General features: G+C 41.8%; 1 protein-coding gene across 1 annotated transcript in view; it reads right to left on the reverse strand.

The window, feature by feature from the left end:
• adgrb2 (adhesion G protein-coupled receptor B2) overlaps nt 1–20,510 on the reverse strand; it is a 243,880-nt gene that overhangs the window by 7,879 nt on the left and 215,491 nt on the right. Inside the window, exons 28-34 of the mRNA XM_042506819.1 lie at nt 20,019–20,297; nt 17,530–17,569; nt 17,099–17,113; nt 14,320–14,492; nt 12,796–13,512; nt 10,154–10,189; nt 7,393–7,506 (exon numbers count right to left, since the gene is read on the reverse strand). Coding sequence (XP_042362753.1) covers nt 7,393–7,506; nt 10,154–10,189; nt 12,796–13,512; nt 14,320–14,492; nt 17,099–17,113; nt 17,530–17,569; nt 20,019–20,297 — 1,374 coding nt within the window. The remainder of the gene's footprint in view (nt 1–7,392; nt 7,507–10,153; nt 10,190–12,795; nt 13,513–14,319; nt 14,493–17,098; nt 17,114–17,529; nt 17,570–20,018; nt 20,298–20,510) is intronic.

Raw genomic sequence — 20,510 nt, forward strand, 5'->3', positions numbered from 1 at the left:
GGGTGAGCAATGCAGCAGGCTGTCACTGGGAGATGATGGGGAAGGACAGGTGGTTGTAGGTAAGTGGGTTAACTTTACCTTTGTTGACTTGGATGCCCATGGTTCTGCTGACTGTCTGGCTACATTCAAACTGGGACATGACAACAAGCATGCAACACAAGGCCCAGTCAGGAAACAAAGGACATACAACAGGAAACAAAACAAAAAAAAAAAACAGAAATCAATAAAATGTGGCAGTAAGGCAAAAAAACAAAAAAAAAGAGACATACACTGAGTGTGACATAAAACAAACTTAAATCACATTTATACATGGAGAAAATGAAAGCAACATCAAACGATGCAAGAATACACTGAGTGGATACCAGAATATGACTGTTGTGTTGCAGCTGTCAGCGGGACTTTAGTCTATTTCAAGGTTGTTATGTGTGTTTATTTCATTATATTAAGAGATTATGATCCAGTTTGCCTATTCAGCACCGGCATAATTTATTAGGGGGCACAAAAATAGGCTAACTGGGCATAGCAGTCTTTAGGACCATTTACCCCTTAGACGAGAAGGAATGTGTGTCACAAATAATAAGGCCCCTTCAAAGGAGCCAAATCTGGAGAATGTAGGGCAAATAAATTACATTAGTGTAACACATTGCAAACAAACGAGCAATCAGACACACAGGGTTGGTTTGCTGCTGTCTAGGCCTGTGCAATGCAGCGCAATATAGTGAAAACAGTTCCAGCTAGCGATTCCGCCCTTTTCACCTCCCTTTAATTGGCCCAAGGACACTAAATGAGCTAAATTAGTATTGTGCCTCTTGGTGCACGAAGCCAGTGTTAGGCTTGTTCCGCCTGGGCTAACCGTCCCCTCATTAGGAGCCACTGATAGAGCCAGTGTGCTAAAGCTACACTCCGCCAGCCCTCAGTTTTCATGGGCAATTTGTGTGGAAGGATGAAAACAGTTGATGAGTTTATACTCGGCACGGAGAAGGGGGCAAGGAAATAATTAAAAACAAGCTAATGAGAGGAATTAATTATTCAATTAATGCCTCAAACGTGCCACCGAGGGCTGAGTTTAGAGGGAGAAATGGGAAAACGAGGGAGACGGCAAGAGAGAGTAAAATGTCAAGCCGTGAGGATGAATAGAGGGGAGAATGAGATATGAAGAGGGAGAAGAGGGGGGGACTTGCTTTATTGCTGGGATGTGAAATTGAAGCCCCTTAGCTTAATGCCAGAAAATTGACTATCAAGACCTACAGGGTTTGCAAGTGCAGGCAAATTGCCTGCATTGAATCAACAAAAATGGAGTCTTTGTCATTTAAAATTATACATCTTCATTTTACACGAGACATCCCCAAAGCACACACATTACCTTTGCTACGATTCCCCTCAGTGGTCTAAAAACATGCTGGAATATCAATAACAGACACTAATGTTAACTGTGGATGCATAAAGGGAGCACCCCAGGTCTCACCTCTCTTTTATGGTGCAGGCTAATGGAAGAACCTCTCTCGGACTACATCAGTATATTTCCACGTGAAGCCAAATAGCCTAGGTTGTCATCACAGAATTCAAACACATGCCATTTAGATTGAATTGCAAATACATCTTCCATAATCGAAAAAATGTGCTCACTGTCCCTGCTCTGATCTAGCATGACTTAAATCACAACAAAGTAGAACACTTGTTTCCTTTGTCTTTCTCTCCATCCCACTGCGTTTCTGCGCCGCTCCTCACTGACTATCTGGAGAGGGAAGCCGAGCACGCTTCATTTAATCAAGAACATAGCAGACGACGGGATGGAAATATATCCCATTTGAGAGCTAAAAAATGCATCAGCCAGGCCATTATGCAGTGCAAACGCTCTCCCTCACACACACACACACACACACACACACACACACACACACACACACACTGTCCATCCCACACACAGAGAGGCAAACACTGCATCACTGGGCACCGCATGCAAATTTGTGTTATGACCTTCTGAACCCTGCGGAGAGGATAGAAAACGGCGGGCTAACTCCACAATGACGGAGGCCAAGAAGCTGTTCTAAATCTAAACATTAGCGCACACAGCATTGCTAATACATACTGTGTTACATAAACACTAGGTCCGCTCTGTCTCTCAGTAACCCCACTGACTCCATTTGTCTCCTGTCTCCATTATGAGAGACACAATGAAAATGGACTCCATCCCCCTGCTGGCCATATGGCCCCTGCCTGAGCATCCACTGCACTTAAAACAGAGGAGGATTTGGATTTGTTTTTATCATTAGCATTAATGCGAGGCCCACTTTCTATCCACTTCAACAGAGTATAATACAAGTGTTACCACTGCAACAAATATTATTCTGTGCAACTGTGTATCTACACAAAACACTCGAGTCAAGGTCAGTAGCTGTTCTTGTGATGTCAATAAGCAAAAATAATTGCTAACAATCTGCAATCGATCAACATTAGCTCTCAGTGACCTCTGTGCCTCTTGTAGGCATGTTTCAGGACGCATAAGAGTTGCTATGCATCTTTCTGCATTAAAAATGCACGCAGATGCCTGAAACCAAAGAGTGAAATATCTGTTTGAGTCACAGCCTGCAGCTGACCTTTGTTAGAAATAGTTTACCAGTAAGCCATTTTGTGGTGTCGATTTGAAAGGTCATGCATATGTTTTTTCAAAAACAGAATATGTAACAGAGGACAATATGTGCATTTATTTTCAGACGACAGGAATAGCTCAGCTAGCCTCAGCAGCCTAACAGAAAACACAGACAAGGTGATTTTCAACATTGAGGTTAATGGGGGGTCTTGTGATATAGTGTTTTCTTCCCACTTCTTTCTGGTCATGTCTTTCCCCCTTGTTTCCATCTATTAAGTGAAACACGTAAATCATTCCTTCATAGCCTTGGGCTATCAGTGTTGTAAATAAAAGGAATTACCAGTTACCTGGCAATATAGAACTAACACCAGCATGAGTAGGTGGTATGGAAAAACAAAGCAAGACAAGAACAGCAGAAATCAAGAGACTGAAGTATGTGGAGCTACCTGTGATGGAACGTGATGGTTAAGACCACTTAAAGCCCTCTGCACTTGATCAGCAAATTGAATAAGATGTGAAAGTAGAGAAAAAACATTGTGTTTGGGGGACATTTTCTGATATCCACTCATCTCCTCAACACACAGATCCTACCTTTCAAGAGACGTACATGAATCAGGTCTCTTCTGACCCCGTGTGATATTTCTCTCATCAGCACCCATTCAAAGTGCATCATGTTTGGCCCTTTTTAGTGCCAATGAGCTAGTTTATGGACAGAGAATCGTGGTTTATGAGGTGATTATAAATTGGTTTGGATGGCTCATTGTCTTTATGAACTGATTTATCACTTAGTTATGGTGTTTGGGTCATAAGGTTTAATTCAGGCACTGAAATGGGCACAACGACTGTATGGATTGTCACACCACACACAGTTGCGCTACAGGAATGAGAACAAAACCCAAAACAGCAAAACAAGAACAACAAAAATGAAATCTTGTTATGTTTTTGTTTTATCATGGATGATAAATCCAGTTCTGCATCAGACAACTGTAGAAATCCATCTCAATATGAATTTGTACAGGAGTTGATGGAAGTGGGGGAATTAGCATTCATCATATGAATGCAGAAGCACAGGGAGGTACAAGCTACCAATACACTAGACTGTTAGACCACCACAACCAGGGGACCATCTAATTTTTAAGCTCATCAAAAACAGTCACTTCACTATGAGATAATGCTGACAGCTCGTAGATGAGCAGCTACATGGGGTAAGCTTATAGTTTGACACTGTCTGCGTGACTGTAACTGTGAATAGTTTTTGTCTTGACATAGGCTTTTTCTTGTCACATGTACTTAAACTGATAATAGAACGCATTGAATGAATTGCATTTCTTTAAATTGACTGTTCGCATAACCACACTCCCTTGAGCTAGTGGGTGCCCCAAGTCAATGTTTTTTTTATGGGTTTTTGGTTAGAAGCCAGGTCTGTGGTTAACACTAGCTTAAGAGACTTTCTCATTTGTTCTACAACATAAATACATCAGCAAATACTCCACTCGGCTAAATGAGACTACAGAATGTCATCACACCAAACTCCGTCGAACAAGGCTTTACAGCCTTGTAGCGGTGGTGACTCGATTGTAGTGTGGTTCTTTTTATCTTAGCAGTAGCTTTTTACTCCTGGTGATTGCATTTAGGCTTCAAAAATGCTGAAAAACGGTTTTCATTTGTTAAAATTATCTTGCTGAACAAAACGTGTTAGTATCATAAATTACTTTTTATATACCACAGAGTTAATTTTTGGCAATGATCAGAAATTCAATGGAAAATCCCATTGGTTATTTGACAAGGGAAACGGGGCGATGCAAGCTTCCAGGTTGGCCTATAAAAATACAACGTCATCCCTGAAGCACTCTATGCCTTACAAAGACGCAACTCCTGCAAACTCTTTAAATGCTGAGTATCACTCTTAGTACAGACCCATGTACCCACCACATCAACATGTGGAGAAATCAAAAGCTTGACAGGCCTGCAAAGCCTAGTTGAAAGGGCAAGCCCACTAACTGGAGAAGAGGTTTAGGTAACAGTCAAGTACTTGTGAAATGTACATGTTCACAACTTGGAAACACAGATACAGTACATACAGTGGCAAACTTTGACACATACAGTCACATGTAGCGCATCAACTCATCAGCCTTAGAGTGAATCAGAGGGGCTCTACTTCACGAGGTTTATGCGGGGTTTAGTATGTCTTACGTTGACTCTCTTTGTAAACGAGGGACGCTCTGCGCACTAGTGATGGCTCGGTATTGTGCCTCGGTGGTGGGGGAGGGGGGACCTGTGGTAGGCAAACACCGGCCATGGGGTTTAGAAGGGGTTAAAAGTTGTTTAAGGTTTATGTTTAAATACTGTTTAGGCACCTTAAAGGAGAGAGGAGTGGTTAAAGTTGTTTAGAGTTTGGATTAAAATACTGTTTAGGCACTTTACAGGAGAAAGAGGCCTGCAAAAGTCAGAGGGGTTAATGAGTTTTTGAAGCATCATTGACTGAGGTAGATGACTCATCATTAAAAAGGTAACGGGGAGAGAGGGTTTTCCTTCTACTAGTTTTGCCTGGAACCTGCTTGTCCCCCTCATCATTAAAAGGTGAGATGCTCAATAGTGCAAGTCCTTAAGTGACTAAGTCAATTGGCCATATGAAGTTAAGGGTGAGTATCAACATCCACGGTACTTTGGGTGTCCATCCGTGAGAAGATATCCCAGTGAAATGCAATTATGTTTGCTATTAAATCACAGAACTCATGTAGTACATGTGAAAACCACGGTCAGTGTCTGTTATATGGCACAGAAAGTAGGTTATTAAAGTTATTATGAAACAATTAGATCATTACTCATGCAATAATTGTCTCCTAAACACAGTTTATGTGCTTCAAACGGGGGCAGTGCAACACACTGAACGCAAACATAAAACAGACAAACACACAAACAAAAAAAATGGAACACGAGGACACAGACACACTCATGCCTACAGCCACGCACAGAGGCATGCAGCCACACAAGTAGGCACTCTGATATGCAAGTGTGTGGACACGCACACCCACACACACCCTCCTCATCTCCATAATTACTGTATAGTCAGCATGTCCGTGTCTGGGGGTGACTCTCAAAGTGAGATGTTGACAACAGCAGAGCTGAACTCAAGCTGGGTCCTGTCAAAGGCCTGACACTGATAGCATTATCCGTGTAATTATTCACAGTTAAGTGAACTGCCTACTTACTTTTAACATAATGGATTTGGATGAATAAGCCATATCTATGCTGCCCTTTCATTTCATAACTTATATGACGTCACTTACCCAGAGGAAATATGCGTTCCAATTTGTCTTAATTAGTTTAAATACAGCATATCTATTATTTGTGGCTGGGCTTTCATTTCTTTCACATTCGGGCATAATCTCAAAGCACACCTGCGCTCCCTCTGAGGCACATTAGCATTCTGCAGTGCAACTGTTAAGAACCACACACTTCTAATATATGGCTCATGCCTTTCCGAGCAGCCTGCCATTTTTCTTCTCTTCCATAAAATATTTGCTTGGCATTAATGAATGGGGATTTGGCCAATGCTTCTGAAAATCTTGATCAAGACATTGAGCAAATGAGGAGTGAAGGAAAAGGCCGTCGGTCTGGCATTGGAAAAGTGGCAGCGGGTTTGTGTGTGTGTGTGTGTGTACAGTATGTGTGTGGCTACATGGCATTGGGAATATGAGAGATGTCAGGCTGGCCTCTGTTCCTCTGCTGGCGGTGTAAATTAGATGTGAACCAGCATGGTGCCGATGCCAGGGGAAAGTATACCTATCAAGGTTGGCTAACTCATCACAGCTCCACGCACTAACGCTCCGCAGATGAGGGGAGTGCGATCATGTGCGCGTGTGTTTAAATCTTAATGAAACTGGCCCTCTGAAGGTCAGAGCAGAGCGAGCAGGACTCTTTCGTCTGCTGCTAATGGTGTATTAATGATTCAAAAGACGCTTCTGTGTTTCATGCACACAGGTGCCCACCCAAGTACTCCACTGACGCACAGACCCACCTAACAACCCACACAGACACATGAAAAAAACACAAAACATAGACAATGAAGCCAAGTATTGAAATGCATTCACCAGAGTGACGCAGGCACATACAAATATGTGTGTATAGGCACAAATGAGTTTTCAGCAATGCATTATGGTGAGGTGATTTGGTAAGAGTGAGAAATAGTTTCACAGGTCTTAAATTGCAGATTTCATTAACCAGCTATGATTGATTATTCCTTAGCTAACAGCGTATTTGAACAACTGTTTGACAGGTATTTAATAAGGCACCAACCACAAGTGAGAATAAATTAAGTTCAGGCCAATTACAGCAGGTGTAAAAAGATATTCACAGTAAGAAAGCTGGAGTAAAATGTGTCTCTAAAATTATATTGATGAGGTAGTTATTGCCTGATTTTCCATGGATGTGATAATCAGTACAACAGAGAATTAATCAATTTGGAATGAAAATACATTATTCAGCTTACATTCAAGTTCCCTTGTTGGAGTAAACAATGTTTTCACATTTCTAAGACAGCAATTTAGCTGGAAAAAAGGGACAAAATTATGAATACAACAGCTTTCAGAAGTAGTTCCTGATGTGCTGCAATTTTTTTTATGATTAAAATTGTAAATAGTGCAGATAATATTAAGTTAGTGCTGACCACTTTTTGTGAAGCATGCTACTGCAATTTTGATCTGCGCTGAAGTTACGGTGGGGTCTGAGGGCTGTGATTAAGTGCAGAAGGGGGTGGAGGTGCAGCGGGTTCCCGTCCCGCGTTTGGGCAATGGTCTTACCTTGAATGTGGACATGGCTGGGTCCCTGCTATACCTGTCTATGGTGTGGAACTTGGACGAGTGGTTGAGCTCATGGTACAGCTCAGAATGTCTTTTGCGAGTGTGCATCACTTTCTGGAAGGGAAAAAAGGAAGGGACAGCAAAAATGAACCAAACAGAAACAAAAAAAAGGCAAAAAGAAGGGAGGGCAATATAGGGGCAGGCAGGGGAACGGGAATGGGTAAAAGGCTGAGGGACTGCAGTGACGCCAGCCGTGAAAAGGGGTTAGAGAGGGACGCCGACAGATCGATCGATTGCTGGCTCATGCTCATACATCATCCACTTCCTCAGTCTTTAAGAATTTGGCAACTGGGAGTGCTGCAGGAGTCCTTTAAGTGAAAATTTGGTAAAAATGATTGACAGAAATGCCATTGTTCCAGACTGGTGCCTGCTAACTGGCAGTGCTGTTAACTCAGGATTTTGTCGAACTCATTAAACGTCCAACAGAATGGCTGGATTTTGACAAAAACTGCCTTCCCTGTGCTCTGAATATGTCTGTCTAGAAGGCAGCTAAAATCCAGATCTTTAATTCTCTGACAGCAAACTGCATTTGTCAGTGCCACTGCTGTTGTCTCTTTGTGCTAATGGGCAGTGCTGGAGCTGCTCGGCAGTAGCTAATCGTCAAAGCAGCTTGTGAGGTTGAAAGTGACACAGGGGCAAGACGCCAGCACTCACACCCGCACACTTACCGGCCAGGACTGGCGCTTAGTACTGGCTCCAATTACTTCAGAGTGGCCACTCTCATCTCTGCGCAGCTCAGAGGGTGCTGCTAGTTCCTTGCTTTTTTGCTGATATGTCTGTAGCTTCCCTTATCTGAGTCATATGGTTTTAGGTTTTCATTAAAGTCCAGTGAAACCTGTGTAAACTATGACCTACTCTAAGTGACTGTTATAACTTTCAAAATAAAGCACTCAATTACGGGGGTACTCCAAACATTTTACACTTAAAGTTCGGTTTACTGATACAAGGAGTACTACCCAGTTGTATAATGTATTCTGTGGTTCTGAAAGAGCTTTCCAAAGTTTGAAAAAAAATAAACCCTGATGATGTCACCAGGAATTTTTCAACTGAAATGCCCCCTGAAGTTGTATATCCGACTTGGAAAGTCGGAGGAACCTCACCAACCCCCACTGCAAAATCAAAGATGGCTCCTTTCCGCATCAATAGAAGTGAAAGCTGTTGTTATATCCTGTTTCTGAGCTCTTCTGTCTCATTTGTGTCTCAAAACAGTTTTACAAACAGTCCTTCTATCAGTGGACATGTTTCCACTGTTTTTGTACATGCTAAATGCAGCATAAATGCGTTGTTATCAACTGATATTGCAAGCAATGTCTAACTAGGCTTGAACTGGTTTTTGCAACAAAATCTTGGTTTTCCGACTAGTTGTACTAGAAAGTGATCCACTTGGGTGTGACGTCATTCCCAGCTCCAACCTCAACATTTGAGGTAAATGGAATACAGCAAAATAAAGGATGCTCTTGACATGTGTGTTTGGCCCCTTCACACATGAGTAAAAAGTAAAAGTTAGGATATCTCAGCTCCTGCTGCTAAGTTGTGATTCTTGCAAGTTCCTTAACTTTAAGTGTAAAAACAAATCAATGGAGTACCCATTCAAGTTTTTAGAAACTGATTATTTCCTCTAAAAGACTATATTCCTAATTAAGTTTAAAATGGGTTATAATGATAAAAGGGGTAGTTGACATTATATTTATTTTATATATATATATATATATATATATATATATATATATATATATATATATATATATATATATAATATTAATATATACATACACACCGCATATAAATATGCATATAAAGTCAATGTTTGACAGTTTAAAGGATGGGCAAACTCAATTAAAGAAAAAAAAAAGGATGAAAATGGGTTTACCTTCCATTTAATCATGGAAGTGTACACTTTGCTATATTAGTGGTTCTTCTACGTCAACCTCTTTCTCAAAGTCAATAGTCAACTGATGAGAGAAGAGTTAATTTCTGGGAGAGATCTCCCTGTGCTAAAATTCATGCAGTGGCCACAAATGACTCCCTAGTAAATTTGACAGATAAGTAAAACAATCAGCCATAGTCACTGTTAGTAGCTTGTCACAACGCAGACCCTCTATGCAAAATATATATCTCCATGGTGGAAGGTGAATGTCCAGTCTTTGCAAACAGTCGAAATGAAGCAATGCAAAGGGAGGTATTTTATAGCAAAGGGATACTCGCTAGAGACTGGAGATTCACAAGACATCCAGGCCATTCTAACACAAACATACTCACACAGTGTCAGACCAGGTCGTTCCAACAGATATATACAGCCAATTGACTACGGCCACATAGGCGTTGACCCACAACTGAATTACTTGTAATCATTCAGACACAAGAAGCACTCTACTTTGCTGTTTCTTCAACCAGGACCCCCGAAGTGACATAACAGTATTGTTTGGTTTATATCTGTATATGTCATATTTTTTCTTTTAATTGACACATAAATTTTAAGACACATTTTACGGCAGGAGCGGGTTTAAGGCCATTGTTGGAGAAACAGCACACTATGTCCAGGTAGGTCTGAAACAGTTCATAGTTTTTAATGCAAGGAGACAGAAGTGCGAAGGGAGGGATTTAGCAATGCTTTTTGCTCCTCTATGCGTTTCTTAAGCCCTGGCAGAAGCACAAGAAAGCAGAGACAGGCTGATGACACGGGGGAGGCCCGAGATCTTACCTCGAAGTCCAGCTCAGAGTACCGTACTCTTTTCCTCTGAAAGAGGAGGGGGGCAGGGGAGAGAAGAAAGCATCAATGACCAACCCCTCCACCACCATTGAACTTAAGACCTCTCTATCTCACTGTATCTGTGGATCTCTCACTGCTCACTGTTCAGTTAAAAGAGGGACGCTAATATGCACTGGCTGCCCAACACGATACAGATATTCATACAAATGTCAAGGCAAAAAGCAAATGATTCAGTCTATTTCAACGTAATGAGATTAGTGAAGTGGAATAACCCAGAAATAGAATGAAACAATAATTTCTCGGCTCACATACTCTCAAATACAATCATTACAACCCCAGCATAAATCATCCCCCTTTGCTATTTCTGGAGAAATTTCTTGGAGACGTTCCGATTAAAAGTGCTGCAACAAACATATGAGGAATGGTTTTCAATCCTCTAATCTTGTTTGGGCCCCGCCACTCTCCTCTTAAGTGCCTCCGCAGCTACAGCGAGTGGCACACAAGCCGCCAATTTAACAGCTGCAGACATTTCCAACTCATCTGGCCCTGACATTGCATTGCATTACATTCTATCTCTGACTTCCTATTTGGCTCTCACTGTCAGCCAGATTTGCATTTGGCAGTGAGACGAGCTGCTCTCCACAGTTAGTTAAAAGCTGTATTCATTCTTTGAAAGGGCAGAGTTGCTGATCTGATGCTCTGGCAGCCAAGGCCTTAAAAGGTAAAGAAACGCAAACAGATAGAGTGGTAAAGTTTGTCTCTGAAACGTCCCAGTCACTTCATTGCTTATAAAGCATAATAAAATTACCGCGCTCCTGCAGAGAAAACCTTACCTTAAACAGAGAAATTCCGTGATTGAGTTTGTGTCGTAATGTGGTACACATGCAACATGCATATACACGTAAAGTATATTGCATGTTTTGGTGGGGACACACATAGAGCAGTCATTTAACGCACACATACAAAATTCATGAGGAATCCTCGTGTGATTTGCTGTTATGATGGTATGATGGTCCTATAGCAGCAACAGTCGCACACTATTCTTTAGTCTGAATGTACTCAGTGCAGTGAATCATATGATAACTTGACCTCTACAGCCAACACTCTGTTGTGAGGAGACACTGATTTATATTCCAATGCTCCCCCACTGGTGTCTAGAGTACGATGATAGAATAATATACCCTGCGAATCTTTCTCACGCCTTGACTTGATCATTTAGAGTTCAAATTTACAAGCCACTAAGTAAAAATCAACAGTGCAATGAACACAGTGAGTACATTTGCGTGATCTTTCCATTATGCGTCACTGTGTTTGAATTGGGGAGTAAAAAACGGCTGTGATTTAATCTTAAGAGGCATGCTCTGATATCCATCTCCAAATCAAGCATATTCAAACAGGGTGAAATTATAGCAGTAAATTACATCCCGCAGGTTTCTCTGCAGATTCTTCCTCTTTTGCTCTCTTTTTTTGGGTATTCATGAGTGCACTCGTAGCTCTTCTGATTTTTTTATGAGTTTTAATGACTCGTCCTTAACGTCCTCAGCCCTAAATGAAGCATCTGCACTTTTCGGTGAAAGTGTCGCTTCCATCTCTTTAATCAACCTGAGTGAGTCAGCAAGATGCCATTGGGGGAAGATCCAAAGTGTGTGTGTGTGTGTGTGTGTGTGTGTGTGTGTGTGTGTGTTGTGTCTGCATTATCGTGTGCCTGTTTCTGTGCGTATGTCAATGAGTGTGTGTGTGTGTGTACGTGTTTAAAATCAAGGTGGGCTAAAAGACATTCACCAGGGGTATTTCCTCTGAACCTGTCTGTCTCAGTCCATCTGTTGTGCCACCTTGTCCGGTTGCCTCACACACACCCCACACACACACACACACACACACACACACACACACACACACACACACACACACACACACACACACACAATAAACCAAGAAAAAGCTGTCTGTCATTATGAGAGTAACTAATTTCAACACTCATTGTTTCAGTCAGCAGTGAATACTTGGCTGAAAATAATAGCAGTTGTCATAACAGACTTGTTCTGAGGCACAACTGTGCTATTATCACAGTGTGTTGGACATATTGTTTCTGTATATCAAAGACAATATGCATTATACATTGCTTGAATTATTTGAAGGCCACACCGTGTAATGTGCGTAATTTCACGTGCATTAGCTATGCAAACTGACTTCTCTTTCTTTCTATATTGTCTTGGAGCCATAAATATTCATAACAACAAATCATTAAGTGTGGTATGTAATCTCAGATCTTGTTTTACTGAAGGTAAAAATAAATTGGTGTTTAAAATAGTTTCGCTTTCAAAGCTTTCTTGAACTAAGTGACATTACATCGGATGCAAATGGTTTTATTTGCAATTTACTAGTTTAAATGATTGAAGTGTTTAAATCACCACATATACTGAATGTTACATTAAATAAGTGAATGTTTTCTCTGCCCCTCTTTCTGTCCTCCTCTTCTCATCATTTTTCCACCACTTAACTTATATAACCACACCACCAGCACCGCCACATCCACAGCTGTGAACATCAAGTGTGTGCTCAAGTGAAAGGTGAACACAGTGAAGCAGCACCGCGCCTCAGAACCCCCCCTCATTCTTTGACCTCTCACCCACCTCCAGGGATCCTGCTGAGAGGCTGCTGTTGGCATTGGTGCTGCCCAGGTTGCGTGGCAGGGTCCTGGTTCTCTCCACTGTGGTTCCCCCTGTCAGAATCTGTCTCACTGAAGGCCTCTGGCTCGGCTTCAGTTGGAGTGAATGCCCGTGGGAGTGCATGTGTCCTCCGTGGGAGTGTACCAGACCACCCTGAGCCATCATGTGGCCGTGCCCATGGGGCATGGTTTTGATTGTCCCATAGGAGCGGTTGAGGTTCATGGCGATGTTCATGTCGCCCACGCTCGACGGCACAAAATCCGCCGGGTATGCCTCGCTCTCAGCTGGGTGGAGGGTCAAGGGTGAAGGAGGCGGGGGGAAGGGAGGGTCCTCCACTGCGATGTTGAGCGGCTTGTCCTCGCCCCCCAGTCCAAGGCCTCCTCCTTGAGAGGAGGACGCTGGAGGTTTAAGACTGACCGTCCTACGAGGTAAGACCATGTAGTCTCCCTCCCCGCCTCCTCCACTTCCTCCTCCCCCTCCACCACTCCCCCCGCTTCCGGCACTTCCATCCTGGGAGGTGTTGGAGGAAGGGGGTGGTCGAGCCCAGCCCAGGCCACTCTCAGTGCACAGGTAGATTGGGGCGCCGCTGCGTTGCTGTCCCTGCTGTCTCTGCTGATCTACGTTCATCTCTTTCTTTAGGGGCGTCTCGCTCAGCTCATTGAGGCCGCCAAGGGTTGGAACCTTGGGGGGAAAAAAAAAGTTTCAGGTTTTTAAGTACTTTCTGAAAGCAACAAATACCCCCTTCACCTCAATATTAGGGTGTGCATGCAGATTTTCAAGCACAGGCAAACTAAATATATGCTAAATATAGGCGCTAGACTGCATTGCCACTGAGCGTCAACACACTGCTGCAGTAGACGAGTCTGCCTTTCTGTCAGCTTTTGTGTGTGTGTGTGTGTGTGTGTGGGTTGTTTTGTTGGTGTGTCAGTGTAGCATCACGGACATGCTGGAGAACAGGTAAACAGTAGACAGCAGAAGGAACAGAGGTCTTTGAAATCTTTCCAGTGGTTACTTCTCTTTATATATCTCTTACTCAGTCACACTTCTAAACATGGTGCAGACTAACTTAATGTAACTAATAATGTTTAGTGCTACTTAGGAAAAGACGCAGGGTAATTAGTGTCGGTGTGTCATTTGATCTGGTGGGCAGTTTTTTTGCTGTAATTTGATTCCTAATCAAGACAATCTGGTAAGAATTGCTATACCTTGTAAATATGGATTTAAAAACGGTGTTGTAATGCAAAATAATTCATTAATCAATCATTCATTAATTCTGATTAACTATTGAAATCCTGCGATTAAGTGCAATTTAAACCAATAGTTTGACAGCCCTAGTTATTTTTGAATATATCAACTCAGAGAACTTCCTGTGGCTGGATTTAACTTTTCCTGTGTTAGTGATGCTGCAAGCTTTTTTAGTTTCTGTACAGTGAAGTTGATCAGATTATTACACTGATTGGTCAGTCAATGTAAACTTCAATCCTGCACCTGTACGATGAGGTTGGGAGGTGGGATGTTCCCAGGGAGGGAGCTGAAGTTGACCCCCACTCCGCCCTCTTGGTGGGCTGTCAGCTTGGGATCGTCCTCGTCATCCAGGGAGATGCGGGAAAGGGTCCCAGTGATGGTTGCCGGGTTACAGGTATTCACTTCTTTGAAAATGACTACAGGGAGTTGCGAGGAGACAAGGAAAGCCGTGGAGAGAGCAAGAGAAGGGGATAGGCATAAGAAACAAAGAAGAAAAGTACAAGAAAGGAAAAAAGGTAAAAGAAGGGATGGGGAAGAGGAACATTTAGAGAGAGAAAGAGGAATGGATATTGAATGGAAAGGAATTGATATAATTTATGCCTAACAGGAGGCAGTTGACAGAAAGATAGACGAAACAGAAACATAAATCAGGTTGTGATACTGGAGTTTGTTTATCTGTGAGACAGATTGCATCTCCAAAAAAGAAAAGTTTCACTTCTCATCTTGGGCTTATATGGCTCACAGTAACTAAGATGAGTTTTGTTTCTGACACTGTGACCTTAAGTCTTGCTCCATCTCGAGATTTGCCAGTGAGCCAGGATTTTTATTATCTTGGAGAAAAAGCCTGAGTGCAAAATGCTATGTGCTTCAAATGAAGTGGAGCCAAATTCCCTCGCTACAGAGTCCTGGCCATATTTTACTTACCAGCTTGTTATTCCCTGTGTGTGCGTATGTGTGAGTCTTTGTGTCTTTATGTGCTTTAATACATGTACCAATGTGTATTTCTGTATAGGTGCCTGTTGTGATTTTATAACATCGTAAATAAAAACAAAACATAAAACTACTTACAGTGGCTTTGGGTTAGCTTTCATGCATGTTGTTGCAGGAAAAGAACTACAAACAGAATGCTATGTATTTGTAGACGAGCGACTCCAAAACTAAGACATGCTGATGAGAGATGATGTTTAATCACAACTGACATCCATCTATCATCACAACTAAACAGAGCTCAAACCATTTGAAAGTTCATGCTGGATATCATGCTCACTCTGTCACCATCAGAGGAAAGAATATTTACTCTGTGGCCCCAAAATCCAATTCGAGACCAAAGCATGTAGCGCAGACCATTTTCTTGTTAACAGCATTGATGCGACAAAATGTCAAGCTAGACACTTTATCAAAAACTGAAGCTGGATCCTGCTGAGTGTAAGCATACCAGAAAGGACACTGGCTGAGTACAAAACCTAGCATTTTCTGTGTTTTACCGTCCTTTTGGTGCAAAGTGATGTGAAAAGACAGGACAAGGCTTTGGGAGAGCTGAACCCTTCACATCTGCATCCAACAGAGGAGACCTAGAGAATGACCTAAAGATGAATCCGGCAGTTGTTTTATGTGTTGTGCTCTAAAGCACTGCCGCCATTACTGTGGAGGCATGGTTCAACTGAACACATTTACACCATCAGTGAAATCAGAGATGTTTGGGTTAATTGTAGTTTGCAGTTGCCACCTGATTCAGATGAAAGTAGTCAGAGTGAATGTTAAAGATATATATTATTAATTATTACTGAGCCTGAGCAAAAAGCTTACTGCTCCATCCTGTCCAGCCTCTACGGGGAAATAAAGTTAGCTAAAACCCAGGAGGAATTACAGTGCTTGCTGGCTTAAGATCAAACTCCACTTCTTGCATTGTAATGAGAAGAAACTTTGCTTTTAATAAAAAATACATACTTTGCAATACAAGTGGAATTTTTGACCAGAAAACATAAGTAACAACTTGCTTTTGAGCTTTCATAGTCTCTGATTGTTGATCACAAGTCACAGTACTGTGACTAAAATACAAAGATTTAAAAGAAATGTATGCAAGGTAAACTGATTTCAGATTTCAGTGAGAAGAGGGTTGTGGCTTTTAATTTCTGTTGCTGACGCAGCTAATAACAGTACAGCCAAAGATCTTTAGCCATTTGTAAAAACTCGACCAACTGTCACTGAAAATGACATGATTTTCATTTGACCCGTAGTGCTACTTATCCATCTAGATTGTTTTGGTGAGAGCTGTAGAGTGTTGGAGATATCCGCCATAGAGATGTCTGCCTTCTCTGAAATATAATGGAACTAGATGGCACTTGGCTTGTGGTGCTTAAAGCACAAAAACACACAGGAAAAAAAACATCTGAAAAAATCATCAGTAATGTCTCTTTCCAGAAATGATAACCCAGTTATTCAGGATAAACTAGGAAGCGTGCATCTACTGCTAGCTCACATAGCACCACTGAGCTAGCCAGCGTTACAGTTCAGCCAATGAGGATGCCAATAATGTTAATAACTCGCACCATCACAAGCCTCTCATCCATGAGTAGATGCACACTTTCCTCTGTGTAGTGATTCGGTTGGTGGGTGTATTTTGGTAAGGAAAATTCTTCCTACATGAAACTGCTTAGAACAAGGTCTGGTTTCTGGAAAGAGACTGCTGTTGTGTTTTTCATTTGTTTTTGTTTTTTTTCACACTTTAAGCACAGCAAGCTGAGTGCCATCTAGTTCCATTATCTTGGAGAGAAGGCAGACATCTCTGCGGGTTGAACCCTCCCTTTAAGTTTTATAGATTTTTTCAGAAAAGGTTCTCCAGGATGATCTGAAAAGATGTCATGGAAAAAGAGGTTGACAAGTGAAACTGCTTATAGTGAAGTGCCGTTGTAGTATTGGCGACTAGTTTACATCCACCTACAACTCGGATTCGTCTATAGGACTTCTAAGTCTAGGGACAGACCAGGCAGTGTTAAAAAGGTCATTTGGGTGCAAAACTTACATGGGTGTCCTCTCTCTGCAAGGGTGGAGGGGGAAAGTGATTGTGTTAATATTTCAATGCACAACACATCGTGGTACATTTGTAACACATCCAAACACAGAAACACACACAAGACCATTGTCGGCAGCGAGTGAAACAGGTCTGAACACATCGAGGGGTGTTATTATCATGCACAATTAAACACAATCTCATCCACACATATGCTCGCTGAACACTTATTGGGCAGAATCAGTGTGATTGATAAGGCATAATAATTTGTGCACAACTGTGTCGAGATGAAGCGCATCATCTCCTGTCATTTTATCAGCATGCACAGCGGCAAGCTAAGTTACAGCTCTCCATTGCCTCTCTGCAATGCTAATCCTGCGTTGGACAAAGGAGGCAACAAAGGAAGAAAGGGAGAGAGAAATGAAGTGGAAGGGAGAGCTCACCTGTTTGACATGCCAAGTCCACATCCTTCTCAAAATCCGTCTGAGAGACAGCGAGGCAGGGTAGGGAGAGAGGAAACACAATGAGTGTCATCACATTCACCACATTAACAGAGGCACAGGCCTGATGAGTGATTGGATCTCGAATGGTTATGCTGTACCCAATGACTCTGATGCTCTAATCTGACACCAAAGAAAAGATTAGGATCTGTTGCCATGGTGACACTTTACAAACCAGTCAATTAGTGATGTCATAAGTGAAGAAGACCTATTTTTTTTTTTTTTTGCCTTAACTCATACCAGAAACTGTGATTACATGGACATGAAAAACCCATTTATGATGCGTATCCTGGTTATGATCATATTCAGGATATGTTTACATGAGCACAGAGAAATTGAGTTATTCTCATTCCATGTATACAGCCCACTGTCTTTCCAAGTTCTCCAGCTAGCATATTCAGGTTTCCCATAAACAGAATATGATGTTTACATGCTCAAACACAAAAACGGAATACTATAAAAACCTGAACATTAACGGGTTATTCTCGTCCATGTAAACGCACTGATAAAGACAATTCTTTGTGTGCCATGCTCTACTGCTACTTTGTTCATGATGTGTATCAGTTCACAGCAGCAGATCCAAATACAGTGTTTGAAAGACACGCGCAGAACGCTGTGGAGTTTTGCCAGGTACGTAATGCTACTGTATGCCTCATCAGTCACCTCGCTATCGTCTAAATGCAAACAGGGGCCGACATTTACATTGCAGCAAAGCTATTATCTGCTGTGCCAGGTGAAGCAAATCTTTGCCTTCTTCTAGCTGAGCCTTTCTTAGACTGGGGAAAAAATATTACATAAGATTACTAATGCTTTTACACTCAAAATACTCTACACTGCACTCAATTTTCAGATTTTATGCAGATTAGATAACAAAATATGTTTATTTGCTTTGATCTAGAATCCACTTGAGGAAAGCAGGGGTGGCACTCCTCCGTAGGGCAAAGAAACGTCACCAAACCCAGAGAGCGGTGGGTTGAATGAAGAAGTGTTGTTTCAAAAATGGCCACCACTCAAGTTTCCTAAACTTCAGTAGAAGTGAAGCTCATTGCTATGCAGTTGTGGTCCTCCCTTCTCTCACCAAAGAGCCTCCTCCTGTCCTCAGCGGGATTCACTTACAAAAGCCTTTGTTTGTATAATAAACTACAGATTTTAGACAGTTTGGGCACGCCACACAGGCAAAGAGAGGAGGAAGGGGGGAGGGGTGGGGGGATGTAAAACTGAAAGAGAGAAGGAGAGAATGTGTAAAGGTCTCAGAGGAGCGGAAAAGCTCTTAGTACGCAAATCACCCGCAGCACCATAAATGGGTCTCTGCTAAATGGACGGATGAGGATATGAAAGAAACCTCTCTCTCTTTCTCTCCGTCTCTCTCTGCCATTCAAATTGAGAAAAACAAATCATTTATCTATAGCACACTGGCTCAGCAACAGCATCACGGGTTAAGTACAGTGAGTCATCAATGTCAACTGTTTGATAAAAACAGGAAAAGGGAGCACAGGCCTATTGTTGAGTCCTATTGGCTGAGTAAGCAAACTATAATATACAGCATTCTGGATGAGGTTACATCTGAAATAAAAGCATTGAAACCTTTATCCTTTAAAATTAATTAAATGCCTAAATTCTTATTATAAATACATAATTACCTTGCTACAGTAAAAGTTCTAGTTTCTATTTCCACATCACAGCTATTCCTACTTTGATTTAAAGGTGCAATATGTAATCAAAACCAAACCGAATTTGGTGCAATGATGACTTTTCTTGGTTGGAGGAATAATTTGACATTATGGTGAATACGTTTTTTGCTTTCTTGCCCAGAGTGAGCTGAGAAGATTGATTAGACAGCTTTACAGTGTAACCCTAACCCTTAAGTGTAAAAATGACACACTGTGGTTTTACTGGGGGTTTATGTACAGGACTATTTTCTACTGGGAGACGGGATCTGCTGAAGTTGTGGCAACCCCATGCTGACGGTGAGACTCCAAAAAATCACTGTGCCTAGTGAGGGAATAGTATGGCACATAATCTTCTGTAAAACCATAATGTGACATATTGAAACTTTGGTTTTTGTAAACATTAAAACAAACAAGCTATAAATCATATAAATGACCTTAGATGTCTATATACGTTTCTCATTGCCTTCTCCCCTTGTTTTTTTTTTTTTTTTTTTTTTGATTTCTTTTAATTTTTTGAATCAAACCAATTGGCCCAGGTTTCAAAAGATTAACAAGCTTCTGGCTGTGGTTTCATATTTAGCATCTTCGTCTTCTAGTCCAACTCTTGGAAAGAAAGCAAGTAAGTGCATCTCTTGAAATGCCAAACTGCTCCTTTAATATACGTTAATATTTGTTGCAATATATTGTTTTACAGATTCCACCTTTCTCCATCTTTAGGCTTTACTATTCCTAATGACAGTGTCTTTTCTACAGGTGACATACTGGTTGGCTGCCGATGTGGTTGTGGGCGTGGTTATGGTTATGAACGTGGTTGTGGGTATTGTTCAGGATGTGGTTTTGCTCATGTGCGTGGCTGAGGGCGTGGCTGTGTTCTAGCCCATGGTCGTGGTTGCTGCGGGGCAGACTGTGGCAACAGGCCTGCTGGCATGCCTGGTGGCCCATTGGCGGGAACTGCTGTGGGTGGCAACTCGGCAGGCACATGGTTGTGCCGTAACGCAGAGAGCCACACTGCTGCCCACAGTAGCTCACATTTGGACACTTCTGATGGTGTAAAAAAATAATGGAGAAGTTAAAACATTAGAGAAGGAAATATAACCAGTGTTGTAGAGGAGAACTTTAATCAGAGATTAACTAATCAAATTATTTTTCTAGAGACGGCTTTGATTTAGGTTAAACGAAAAGATGTAGCTAAACCTTTACATCTATATGTTGTTTCTAAATGTCAGGGGTTTAACTTTCTAATGAGATTTCGTT

This window comes from Plectropomus leopardus, chromosome 18 (assembly GCF_008729295.1).
Source record: "Plectropomus leopardus isolate mb chromosome 18, YSFRI_Pleo_2.0, whole genome shotgun sequence".
NCBI lineage: Eukaryota > Metazoa > Chordata > Actinopteri > Perciformes > Serranidae > Plectropomus > Plectropomus leopardus.